This window comes from Trichechus manatus, unplaced genomic scaffold (genome assembly GCF_000243295.1).
Source record: "Trichechus manatus latirostris isolate Lorelei unplaced genomic scaffold, TriManLat1.0 scaffold00035, whole genome shotgun sequence".
In the NCBI taxonomy this organism is placed as follows: Eukaryota; Metazoa; Chordata; class Mammalia; order Sirenia; family Trichechidae; genus Trichechus; species Trichechus manatus.
This window is the reverse complement of record NW_004443971.1, coordinates 11,590,632-11,603,739: the sequence shown is the minus strand read 5'-3', so window position 1 is coordinate 11,603,739 and position 13,108 is coordinate 11,590,632. Positions and strand designations below refer to the sequence as shown.

The 13,108-nt window shown below is 54.8% G+C and overlaps 1 protein-coding gene across 4 annotated transcripts in view; it reads right to left on the bottom strand.

Moving 5' to 3' along the window:
* Positions 1-11,557, bottom strand: part of ETNK2 (ethanolamine kinase 2) — a 42,978-nt gene extending 31,421 nt beyond the window's left edge. For 2 of the 4 annotated variants that reach the window (XM_004375253.2, XM_012555244.1), the window contains exons 1-3: positions 10,980-11,557; positions 8,707-8,966; positions 5,410-5,532 (exon numbers count right to left, since the gene is read on the bottom strand). In XM_004375253.2, the coding sequence (XP_004375310.1) occupies positions 5,410-5,532; positions 8,707-8,966; positions 10,980-11,237 (641 nt within the window). In that variant the 5' untranslated portion in view covers positions 11,238-11,557. The remainder of the gene's footprint in view (positions 1-5,409; positions 5,533-8,706; positions 8,967-10,979) is intronic. The other 2 variants (XM_004375254.2, XM_012555245.1) reach the window with 2 other exon arrangements.
* Positions 11,558-13,108: the final 1,551 nt, after the last annotated feature.

The window sequence follows — 13,108 nt, the reverse complement described above, 5'->3', positions numbered from 1 at the left end:
GAGATGGTGGAAAAACTCAATATCATCAGTCAGAACAAGGCCAAGGGCCCACTGCAGAACAGACCATCAATTGCTCATATGCAAGTTCAAGTTGAAACTGAAGAAAATTAGAACAAGTCGATGAGAGCCAAAGTATGACCTTGAGTATATCCCACCTGAATTTAGAGACCATCTCAAGAATAGATTTGTTGTGTTGAACACTAATGACTGAAGACTAGATGAGCTGTGGAATGACATCAAGGACATCATACATGAAAAGAGCAAGAGGTCATTAAAAAGACAGGAGAGAAAGAAAAGACCTAAATGGATGTCAGAAGAGACTCTGAAACTTGCTCTTGAACGTCAAGTAGCTAAAGCAAAAGGAAGAAATGATGAAATAAAAGAGTTGAACAGAATATTTCAAAGGGTAGCTCGAGAAGACAAAGTATTATAAAGAAATGTGCAAAGACCTGGAGATAGAAAACCAAAGGGGAAGAACATGCTCAGAATTTCTCAAGCTGAAAGAACTGAAGACAAAATTCAAGCCTCAAGGTGCAATAGTGAAGGATTCTATGGGGAAAATATTAAACAACGCAGGAAGCATCAAAAGAAGATGGAAGGAATACACAGAGACATTATACCAAAAAGAATTGGTCGACGTTCAACCATTTCAAGAGGTAGTATATGACCAGGAACCGATGGTACTGAAGGAAGAAGTCCAAGCTGCACTGAAGGCACTGGCAAAAAACAAGGCTCCAGGAATTGTCGGAAGACAGAATTATAGTCTTTTAAAGAATTACCTACATGTGATCAAATCGACAAAGCAACTTGAAAGGTTAGATGAGAAGCTTAGGGGGCAGTGAGTGTGTTAATGATGGTGAAATAGTTTGGAAAAGATTTTTAAGAAAGGTGGCACAACTTGAAGAATGTGACCAGTATCACTGAATTCTACATGTAGAAACTGTGAAGTAGTGTATGTTTTGTTGTCTATATTTTCACTAAATACAAAACAAAACAAACAAACCAAGCCAGATGCCACAGAATTGATTCTGACTCATGGCAACTCCATGTGTCTCAGAGTAGAACTGTGTTTCATAAGGTTTTCAGTGGCTGATTTTTCTAAAGTAGATCATCAGGCCTTTCTTCTGAGGCATCTCTGGGTGGACTCGAACCTCCAACCTTTCAGTCAGCAGCTGACCGTGTTAACCATTTGCACCACCCAGGGACTCCAAGGGAATATCAGGGCCTTTCCATCCACGAGCATTTGCTCTGCAGCTCCCCCATAACACACCCTCCCACCTTCAACTATGGGTGTGCGTTTCCTTGTCCCAGACCCCGTGCGTGGGCAGCTTGAGAGCAAGAACAAAGATGCATCGATGCTGCCCCTCCTTCTGTCCCACCCCTATCCCACAGCACACAGCAGGCATTTGTGCTGAAAGAAATATTTGTTGAGGAATGAATGGCTCAGTCAATCAATGAGGTTATCAAAGGCCATGTGGCAGTGGTGAGGTACGCTATGCTCAGATCCTCTGAACTTTGGTCCTCATGTATGCACACAGGCCTGTGTACACTGAAAAAGCCAAATAGCACAGCCCTTAAAAACCCAGAGCCACTAATGGGTGGAGGGGAGGAGGCCTAGGTTTTATTTTCATTCACGTTTCTCCTGTTTGTGGTTCTTCATCCAGGGCAGCAAGAGCCCGTGAGGGAGGATGAGAAAGAGATAGCCCCTCTGACCTTCCCACAGGACAGACGACTCACCCCCTCACCCCAGCCCACAGTCAGAACATGGGGCCCAGTAGTCAGGGCCTGAAGCAGTCCCATGTCCCCACCTACAAGAGGAAGAGCAGGCAGGCTGCCTGCAGGCTTTGAGACCATGTCCCAAAGTCACAGACTCAGAGGTCAAAGCTCAAGAGGATCATAGGTGATCTAGTCCAACTTCGTGGGGAAACTCAGGCTCAGGGAAGGGGAGAAGCTTCCTCCCAGCCTCCAGATGTGTCTCGCACAGCTGGATCCTCTACTTCCTCGTCAGAGGATCTGAAATCAAGCTGAGTCTCCTGAGGATGAGGCTTGCGCACTTTCCCGGAAGACCCCGGTGCCCCTCAGAGGCACTGCAAAGGCCTCCCTGAGTCCAGGGAGTCAGTTAGGAGAGGCCATCTGGGGTCACGCTGGGGCGGGGGGGTCTTCCCTCAGCCTCCCTGGCGTTTATCTGTGTTGACAGGTCTGTACTAGCTACATTTCAATCTTGGCACTCCCTCAAAAGCTACCTTTTCTTTCTAAAATTTTTTTTTTCTTGGACTGAGCCATCAAAAGATAAAAATTAAGAGACTTCCTTTAGTTTGCCCAGGTCCCTGCCAAAAAATATGTCTTTGACATCCAAGACGCCTGCTGCCCACTTCCCGACCTCCGTCCGACCCCCACCCTACCCCACCCCAAGGCAGTGCAGATGGTTATTGTGGGAACAGCCCAGGCCTTCTATCTCCTGGGCAGCCTCATTCAGCTGCTGGATTGCCCTCCCCTGAGCACTTAAAACATCTCCAGCTTCGCCACCTTCAGTCCTGACACCAGCAGACTCTCTCAAGGCTATGGGGTTGGCAGATAGTAACCATGCTGCATCACAGCAACATTCCCACCCCAGGCAGGCTGCTCCTCCTCCGCCTGTCCTCAGGGACAGCAGGATGGGCACTGAGGGGCCGGGGCCCCCCTAGGAATGCCTGCCTTGGGGGTCCTCATACGAAGAAACTACTACCCGGCAAGTCTCCCCCTCAACTCTCAGCACCCCTCTAGGTCTGAGCAGGGGAAAAGTACTTTCTTCCCACAGTGGACTTCTTCAGTGTTCGAGCCTTTGCCCCCACACCAACCAACCAACCAACCAGTATCTCCTCTTGATGCCCTGAATCAGTTATCAGCCCCACATTCTCCCAGCCACCCTGGACACCTCCATGCCCAGCCCCCATCTCTAACCAAACACCAAGGCTGCCAAACCTCTCTCCCCAAGGTCTCTGACACATCCCCCTATTCTCCATTCTGCTGAAGAAGCTGCTCCAAATGTGGTCTCTTGACCATCTGCCACAGAATCACCTGAAGAGCTTGTCAAAACGCAGATTCCTGGCGTCTAATGCGAGACCTCCCAATCAATCTCTAGGGTAGGGCCTGGGAATGGGCCCTTAGCAGGCACCTCTGGGAAATCTGATGCTCAGAGTGCAGTAGCCCTAGTCCGAGATCTTGCTCATTCAATTACAACGTTCCCCAAGTTGTTCTCTCTCCTTGAATCTCCCCATCCACCCAAATCTGTCCCTCACAATGCTGGCCAGGCTTTCTTCGTAAACCACAGTCCTGGTCAGGCTGCCCCCCTGGCTCAAACACCCTCAGTGATTTCCTACTGCCTCTAAATTAAACCTTAGCCCCTTAGCCTGGCATCTAAGGCCCCTCACAGTCTAGCTCCAACTCACCTCTGCAGCCCCTTCTCCCATGATCTCTTCCACTCCTTCCTGAAGATCTGCTCCAGCCAACCTCATCTGCTCGTCATTCCTGAGCAAACCTTGCTCATGCCATCGCCCTACCTGGAGTGGTCTGCCATCTCACCTCTGCCTTGACACCTCCGCCAAGATGACCTTCCCTCGTGTTCCTACCTCCAACATAAACTACACACCTGCCTTGTCTTGTAGCTATGCATAGGCATGTCCTGTTTACCCAGATGGTCCCTAAGCTCCTTGGGGGCAGAGCCAATGTCAAATTCGTGCCTTTTATTGTTTTAAATACCGATCAATCCATTTTTGTGAAATGAAGATTCCTTCATAAATCACGAGTATTAGGCAATGACTGGAATTCATCATTGCCCTGTTTTGGGGCAGATTAGGCAAGTTTAGGGCAGGATCAAAGAAGTTAAGCAACTTGATTTACCCAAGGTCAAAGGTATGACAAGAGAAAAGCAAATTGGTCAGCTCTTCTCCAGGGACCACCCCCTCCCCCAGGGTGACCCAGTGACAGTGCAGTCAAGAGAAGCTGCAGAATCAAGGATCATGTCTGAGCATCAGGAGGCCTGGCCTCTGGTCCTTGAGCTGCCACCGATCAGCACTGACCCTGGGCAAGTCCCATCCCCTCTGTGGGTCTCAGTTTTTCCATCCGTCAAATGAAGGGGGTGGGCTGGGTGATCAGAGGACCCTGTGGCTCTGACACAAGAGGATCCTGTGCTCCATGTGCTGTCCTAGTCCAAAGGGGAGGGCAGTCCTGTCCCAGAGATGCCATTTGACAAGAAGGTCTGAACATGGTCAGGGAGAGGGCAGGCTTGGGTCACCCTGGACAAATAGTCGCAAAGGAGTGCTTGATAATCAGTGAAGTGGGAGGATCCAGGTGAAGTCATGCGTGTCTGTGTGTGTACATGTGACAGAGACACACTCACTACAGGAACAGAGTTCACTATTGTCTTGTCATCTTAGAGGAGGGAAAGAGATATCCTGCCCCCAAACCTCTTCTGTACTCTAGTCCCATGAACTTTTGGAACAAAAATGATGCTCAGTCCCCCCTGGGAGAAACGGAGGGATCAGAGACTCACCACTGCCCTTTTTTGGAAGGGGAGGGGTAGCCGTGTCCTTTTTTCCATGCCATCCTTTTCTCAGCGTTCAAGGGCACGCTGGGGAGTCAGGTATCTGAAGGGTAGCAGGACTCTTGGGGTGCTGGCCAGGGAGCTTAAGGGAAGGCTCAGCGAATCAGAACCCCATCTTATCTGGGGAAAGGCAATGTCAGGATGGGTGGAGTGCCTCCTTCCCTAGGAAACAGCAAGTTGTCAGTCTGACCAAGGTGGGGTGCAGGGTCCCCAAAGGCACATGGGGACAAGAGCAGTCCAGGCAAGTAAAAGGAATTATGATGTCCCAAAGGCTTGCCAGCTGATGGGTTGAATTCTTCTGACTGACTCTGAACTCAGCTGCACCCCATTCTTAGAAGGCCCTGCCCTTCCCTTTGTTCAGAAGGCAGGTCATGTAGAAAGTGCCCAGGTCAGGTAGAAAGAGCCTACCGCTGGGAAACAGAAGTCCTGCCTCTGACTAGCCCTGTGACATTAGGCAAAGCTTAGTCTCTGAGCCTCAGGTGAAGTATGCATGTATGTGTGCATGTGACAGAATACTGACTTTTACTCAGTATCCTCTGAGTAAAATGGGGAGAAGCTGTCCCCAACCCTTAGTCCCCCCACAATCAGAAGACCCAAGGACAAAGGAGCACAGAGGTATGAAACTGCTGATCTGAATTCCTGGCATTTAGTCAACTGGCCTAGCTCTGCTTAGAGATGGAGGCTCAGCAATCGCATCTGAAGGGGCTGCAGGGGGAAGTGAGCCTTAATTCCCAGTGGGGATGGGCTAGAACCAACAGAATGGGGCTGGGGGTCATACTAAGGCAGCAGAGCCGGTGGCAGCCTCGGGCCCTCCCAGATCTTTGTACCTGGGGTTGATCTCATTCTTCACAAGGGTGAGATAGTCATACATCTTGTGCCAGAGGGTGGGCTTGGGCAGGGTGCCGTTGGCATGGATGGCGTGGATCTTTGCCATTTCTAATGCGATTAACCTACAGCAGAAACAGGAAGAGAGTATCAGTGCTGGGGCATGCCCTCCCCAGCTTAGAGTCTCCTGACCAGAAAGGGGCCCTAAAGGGTCCATTGGGGAACCGCCAGAGGAGTAAGGTTGGGACTGTTACTAGTCTCTTATGAGCCCTGGGTCTTGCAGAAGAAAGGTCTCAGCAGAAGGCATGAAAATGAAGTAAGACCTTTAGCCCAGCAGCTCCCTTTCCATAACCATAGCCAGGGAAGCTCGAGGAGTGAAAGAGCAAAGCAGTGGGCTGTTGGCCGGGGTCAATGACCTGCCCCACCCCAAGGATGTGGATCCACAGTAACCCCTGGGAACAGGGGGCATCTGAGGGTGGGGGCAGTCCTTCTCCTTCCCCTGGACTCCGACCCATCCTCTGGGTGGGAGGTGAGGGTAGGGCACTTCCCTCCAAGGGATCAGGGGGTGGTGATGCCAGGCAGGGAAGAAATGCCCGCCTCTTATCAGGCTGGCCAAGGTGAGTAGGGAGACAGGCTGGCCCAGGGCAGCCCCTTCCTCGGCTGCAGGGAGTTGATGCCGGCGGCTGGGTGCCAAGGACGCAAAAACAAGCCAGCGTTCTATTTTCAAGTTCTCCCATGGACATTATCCAAGGTCCCGGGAGAGAAGGAGGGGGTGGTGGGGAGAGAAGAAAGCATCACTGGAGAAGGTTGCTGGAGAGGAGGTAGGGGTGGATGGAAGCCTGACAGGTCAGAGGGGGAAGGCCTTGATAAGGACCCCATCGTCCTAGCATCCCAGCTGGGCTCACCCAGTCCTCTGCCAGTCCTCCCTTCTTAAGCCCCACCCCCAGTCGTCTGCCAAGCCTCCAGCATTCACGCTCCCTTTGCCTCTGCCTGTTGCTTGAATAATAGTCACTGGGAAAGACAACAAAGGCATTGGCTGTTTGAAACCTTGTTACCAAGCTGTTCCAGTGACACCCCCTCCCCTTGCCAGGCCCTGGGAAGGGGCAGGCCATACCTCACCGGGAAACAGGACAGGTTCTGAGCTCCTCCAGAAGCCCCCAAGGCCCTCACCCCCGGAAGGGTGGAGGGAGCAGGGGCCTGTCAGCAAGGGAGTGGGTGAGGGAAGAAGGCTGCGCTTTCAGAGGCCAGAGGCCCTGGGGCAGGAGGGAGCAGCCAGGGTTTGGACAAGGCAGCAGAACAGACCTGACACCCAGGCCTTCCCTTCCCAAAGGAAGATTCCGAACAGAGCATGAACAGAGCCTTTCCTTGAATATCAATAGGGCTGTTGTCTGGAATAGCAATGGATGTAACCTCAACACTCAGCATTTTATGCTGCAAAGCCTCTGCAGATGGAGATTGGGGGTGGAGTTCAGGAGAACATGGGGAGGGTGACCCCCCAGGCCTTCTCCTTCCTTTACCTCAGAGACCCACCTTCACCCCCGCGAGATCAATGTCTATCCTGAGAAAATCATCAAGGAAGGGCCTACCTCCTACACTGATCCCAACTTCTGGCCCTCCCTCCTCCAAATGCACAGTTCTTCTTGTTATCGAACCTAAATCCATCTTCAATCTTCCTGACAATGACGACTATTTCCATGAGAGAATGAGTGACAGCATCAGATTCATAGAGGTGGGGGGAGGCTGGGAGCAGTGAGGACCTGCCAACACTTGAGCTTATTTGCACAAAACTGAGGAGAGCTGAGAGGAGTACGGTGAGGCCAGGACCGCCCCCTACCCTTCCCTGTGCCACGTATCTCCAGGCTGGGTGCTTTGGAGCCGCTTAGCTGGAGCCTGAGATGACCCTTGCACAGGCGTGTATAGTCCCCTCCCCAGACACACACATGCCAGCATGAATATCCTGGGGCTCCACTAGCCCCAGAGGCAGTGCTCTGGAGCATGAGGGGGTACTTCTCAGCTTCCTTTCCTCCAAGTCCATGGAGGATGGGGTGGAGCAGGGGAGTAGAGATGGGGGGATTTGCAAATAGGGCCAAGCTTTTTGGTTTACCTGCTAAAACCAAAAGCCCTTGCTGTCAAGTGGATTCCGACTCATAGAGACCCCATGTGTTACAGAGTAGAACTACTCTATAGGGTTTTCTTGGCTGTAATATTTATGGCAGCAGATCACCAGGCCTTTCTTCTGCAAGTACCACTGGGCAGGTTCAAACTGCCAACCTTTTGGTTAATAGTTCAGCACAAATCGTCTATGCTCCTAGGGACCTGGCTTCCCCCCAGGGTGGGTTTTGTTTCCCCTCACTACGCAGAGGTCTCCTTCCCCTTGGGTCAGACAGGACACAGCCCCAGGTCATAGGCCAACCCCTGTGCTGCTGTCCCTGCTGCTGGGGTAAGCTTCAGCCAGCCGGGGCCTCACCACAGCCTGAGTGGCCTGGCACTGGAGGGAGGAAGGAGGATTCTGCCCACATCCCTGCCCTGGCACCGTCAGAGGAGAGAGGGTATCAGAGGCTCTTCTTTTGTTCTCCCACGCCCACCCAAGGCCCCACAGCACCCACAGGGCTTGCAGGTTACATCCAGTTCCCAGGCCCTACACATCCAGGCGTTTAGTAGTAGCGGCCTCCAGAGGGCCATGGGTCCCTGGGAGCCTCTGGAAGGAAGCACTGGCAGCTCCCCAAAGCTGGGCTCCCACTTTGTCAGGGAGCCCAGAAGGAGCTCAGACGGGGAGGAGGGCCGGGGAGGAGGGATGGTGTCTCCCTCGGCTGCAGAACCAAGCCCACGCTGGGCAGGGCCACAGACTCGCATCTGAGTTCTTGGCCCAAGGAGGGGAGGGGCAGGGAACCCTGACTGCCTTGGGGATTTGGCTCAGATTTCATTTCCAAGGCTCTGAGATGTTTCCAGGTCAGACCTGGAGTGGATAGAGGGCTGAGCCTTGGGGCCAGGAAGTAGATTCCTGCTGCTAATCCCCAGGGAACCAGCTCCTTTGGTCTCGTGTTCACCAAAATTCTCACTTTCCTCCCCCAGAACCCATCCTTCTAGCAGAGCCTGCTGTAAATCCACAGAAAGCTGCAGTCCCTCCCTGCAGTGTGGTGCACAGAAACGCACGTGGTTTTCATGCAATTTCAGGGACGTCACAGATCTGATGACTCTCAACCATGGACCCACTCCACACCAAGGAAGCTAGCCAAGGATTTCAAAGCCCCAGGCCTGAGGGACAGCGGAGAGGAACAGTGCTCTGGGTGCCCTCTCACCTGAAGAGCCGGGGCTCCCCGATGTGCTCGGGCCCCAAGGCCATGCCTGGCATGTACTCGTAGCACAGCCCATTCTGGAAGGTGCAGTAGAGTTTGGGGGCACAGCCATGTTCTTGCAGCAGCTGGAAGTTTCTGACTTCATTCTCCCGGTCTACCAGCAGCTCCGTCCGCTCCCCATACACCCGGACCAGCACACAATCCCGCATGTCCTCCTCCACATAGCAAGCCAGCAGCTTGTTGGTCATGCCATCGGTGAAGCGCTAGCATGGAGAGAGGGCAGCACATGAGCGGGGGCAGCATCTCTCTGGTCTCTCCCCATTGCCCCCGTTCCAGCAGATCACACAGAACCCCCAGCCCTTTAGTTCTCCCAGTTAATAAAGAGCTCAGCACTGTTCCTAATGCTCTACCCTCTCCCTAACGCTTGGGGTAGACTATAGTCCAAGAAAAAAATGGTAGCTTGGGCCTAGCCCAGGCATATTCACTTCTCCTGGGTCTGTCTCTAAACCAAAAAAAAACAAACCCGTTGCTGTGGAGTTGATTCCAACTCATAGCGATCCTATGGGACAGAGTAGAACTGCCCCCAAAGGGTTTCCAAGGCTGTAATCTTTACAGAAGCAGACTGCCACGTCTTTCTCCTGCGGAGCAGCTGGCGGGCTTGAACCGCCGCCCTTTTGGTTGGCAGCAGAACGCTTAACCACTGCTCCACCAGGGCTCCTGGTCTGTCCCTAGCGGATGGGATTTGGCAGTGGACAAACTGCCACACTACTTGGTGGGTAGATGAGTCCCCTCCCCATCCTTACTCCCCGGCCTGAAAGGAACCCCCACAGATCAGAACGTGGCAGAAGAGGGCAGGGAGTCGCCCAGGAAAGTCTATTCTGGCCCAGCTGCCTCTCACAGCTGGCCAGGCAGAGGGCCTGTACCTTTTGCCCCATCCAGTGGCAGAGGTAAAAGCCGGGTACCCAGGTTGGCACCCACCCCAGGCCTTTGGGGATCAGAAGTCCTTAGGGCCTCTCAGAGTTCCATACCAGAAGAGGCAGGAGACACCAGGCTGGGAGAGCAGCTCTCTGGGTAGGGTGACAAGGAAGAACCATGGAATTTACAGGGCACAGTGTGAAAGCTGGAAAGGACCTTACAGGACAGCTGCACCAATTCTAGACGGGGAAACTGAGGCCCAGAGAGGGCAGAAACTGGTAGATGGCATGTTAGATCAGGCCAGAATTAACCAGAGGCCTATATGAGGCCTTGACAGTCTTAACCAAACTGGGCCTTTTATGTTGCAAATGCAACCCTCCACCCCCCACCTCAGCCCAGGGGTCTGTCAGCCTCCACACCAGGTTCTGAACCTCCCCAAAAGCTTGACTTTCCCCACTCAGAATGCCCAGCAGCCTGGGGCCCTATAGCTCTCCATCACAAGCTGTAAGCACTGAATGAATGAACACCCTCACTCAGGGCACCTTCTTCCACAGGCAGCCCCCGGCAAGGGTGGGGGAGGCGGGGGGCGGGGGCAGGAAGCGGAGTGGAGAAGGCTGGGGGCGGGGGCCAACGGGTCAGGGGAGACGTTGGTGGGAGGCAGATGAAGGTTTCTTTTCAAAGAATGCTGGTCAGCTGGGGAGTCAGCCTGGAGCTCCTCAGTGAGAGGCTGTGCCCACATCTGCGCCCCAGAGGATTCGCCCAGCTGGGTGTGGGGAAGGAGCCCACTGTGTGGGCCGCTGAGCTGGAGCCTGCAGTGACGGGGAGGGCTTCACCCAGCACAGGGGCTCAGTGCTAGCAGGAATTACACAGGATGGCTCATGGGCCGGCTGGGGCAGCTGGGCCTAGAGACTTTTCTTCCCCCAGGGATGGAGAAGGGGCAGCAGTGTGTGTCAGTGGGGGGGGGGGGGTCACTCAAAAGTTACTGCCTCCTCAGGTTTCAGAGCTAGCTGGGTACGCGCTTCTGGGCATCGAGGGGCACCAGCACGCAGAGACAAGGGGTGGGACCTGCACGTGCAGCATACTGCCACCAGGCAGGTGGCCCTACAGCGTGCCTGAGAGCCCCAAGAGAAGGGGGATGTGTGTGGAGAGGCGAGGGAGGTGTGAGCCTAGCTTTGCATAGGGACCAAAATAGATGGAGAAACAAATACACACATCAACCACCGTTCCAAACCTCTCTCCTGCGCAGAAGCTGCGCACCCCTCGGCCGGTCACCCGGAAGGATGCACGGACAGAAGGCCATCGCATCCCGCTTCCAGCCCCGGCAGGGCCCCGGTCCCCGCCCCGCGCCCGCTCTCTTCTACCTTGGTCTGAACTTGCTCGGGCCTCCAGTGCGGCCGCAGCTCCTGGATGAGGCGCAGGGCGCCGGGGAGGATGTCGTCCTGGTCGACCGATATGCCGAAGCACGGGACGGCGACGGCCCTCGGGGGGCCCGGCGGCTCCCGGCAGCCCACACTGGCCACCGCATTCTCCTCCATGCCCCATGAGCACTGCGGGCAAGACGTCTGCCTCCTCAGGTAAAAGGGCGAGCTCGGCAGCGGAGCCGAAGGGGGAACAGCCATTCCCAGCGCCCCGCCCCCTCGGAGCCGCCGCCGAGCGCTAGCCCCGGCCGGGAGGCCCGGCGGCGAGCGAGTGGGAGTGGTAGAGGAGGGGCCAGGGGAAGTCCATGACTCAGGAGCGCGCAGCCCGCCACCCGAAGCCGGCCCGGGAACGCCGGGGCCGCCCGGATTGTGACATCACGGGCGGCGGGCCGCGGGGCGGGGGCTGCGGGAACGCCCCTTCCTCCCTTGCTTCGGCCGGCCGGCCGCGCAGGAGCGGCGGCTGCGGCTGCGGGCAGCTGGGGCGACCGCTACCTGGAGCGCCGGGCGAAGGAGACGCCCCCGGGAAGGCTGGTGACGCCGGGGGTGGGGCCTGCGCAGGCTCCGCCCCTACCCAGACCCGCGCCGGAGGGCTTGGCCTGGCTTCGGAAGCTGCTAGGGGGCCCATCTAGGTTGGAGCCTCTCTCGGCGCTGACTAGGGCAGGGGCGAGGTTGAGCTTTACCTGCGCTTACACCCCATCCTGAAGTATGGAGATCCAGCTGCTCCCAGAAGTCAGCTTGTACCCTCCCCCCACTTGTGTCCCTGCTCCTTGCCCCCAGTCCCTGGAGCCCTGGAGCAGGCTCTGCAGGAGCGGCCTCTGCTGCGACTCAAAGGCTCTTCCCTGCAGGAAACCCCCCTACGCCCCCACCCACCCACGCGACACACAGGTGCTTGATGGAGAAGAGATATTGGTGGTGTGTGTGTGTGTGTGTGTGTGTGTGTGTGTGTGTGTGTGTGTGTATGGGGGAAGGGGTGCCAGTCCAGCATACTGGACTGCCTCCTGACAAACTACTGAACATTTTGGGGCTTGACAGCGTTTCGCCACACCTTAGGCCAAGATTTTGGGCTAGACTGACTTTTCGTCATTAAATAATCCTTAATGCCTCCCTCGCATTCTGGGAGTCTGACTGGAGGCAGGTAGCAGGCAAGCAGGTGTCCCTGAGTACAGAGCTTTGCTGGGCTATAGGGGGATGGAGCCCTGGTGGCGCAGTGGTTAAGTGCTCAGCTGCTAACCCAAAGATCGACTGTTTGAACCCACCAGCTGCTCCGCAGGAGAAAGATGTGGCGGTCTGCTTCTGTAAAGATGACAGCCTTGGAAACCCTATGGGGCAGTTCTCCTCTGTCCTATAGGATAGCTGTGAGTTGGAATCAACTCCATGGCAATGGGTACTTTAGGGGGATGGAGGTGGGGCAGACCCTGTGCTTGCCCTTAGGGAGGGCCGAAAACAGGTTAAGGTGATGGCTGTGTGTGTGCGAGACAGAGAGAGAGAGCGTGTGTGAGTGTGAGTATATGTGTGTGAGATGGAGTGTGAGCGTGTGTTAGGTGGGGACAAGGTGTCCCACGCGAGAGTTGCTGTGGGGAGAAGGAGACGTGGAGAGAAGCCAGCCAGCTTAGGGAGAGCTGGACTCTCGTCTTGTCCTTCTCTGTCACCTCCTGAGCAGGACTCTGTTGGCTGCCAACCCTCTGGGCCAGTAAGGTCTCAGTCACCCACTCTTCTGTTTTGCCTTGGGGTCTTCAGTCACCAGCTCCATAGGAGATTTCTTTCTAGAAGACCAGATCTATTACAGCCTCACCCAGAGAAGTGCCTTCAGAGAAGGGGCCCATTTCTATTTCCCCAAGTTGCCCCTTTGGCCTATTCAGGAGCTTCTCAACCACAAGGGCCCTCTGCTCATTACTGTCCAGAATCCAGCTCTGCCAATGGGATTTCAGCAATGATGGGAAAGCTCTGTTTCTGCACTGTCCAAAGGACTGGTCACTAGCCACATGTAACTATTGAGCACTTGAAAGGTGGCTGGTACGACATTTTATTTAGCTTCAATGAATTTAAATGTAAACAGCCACATGTGGCTGGTG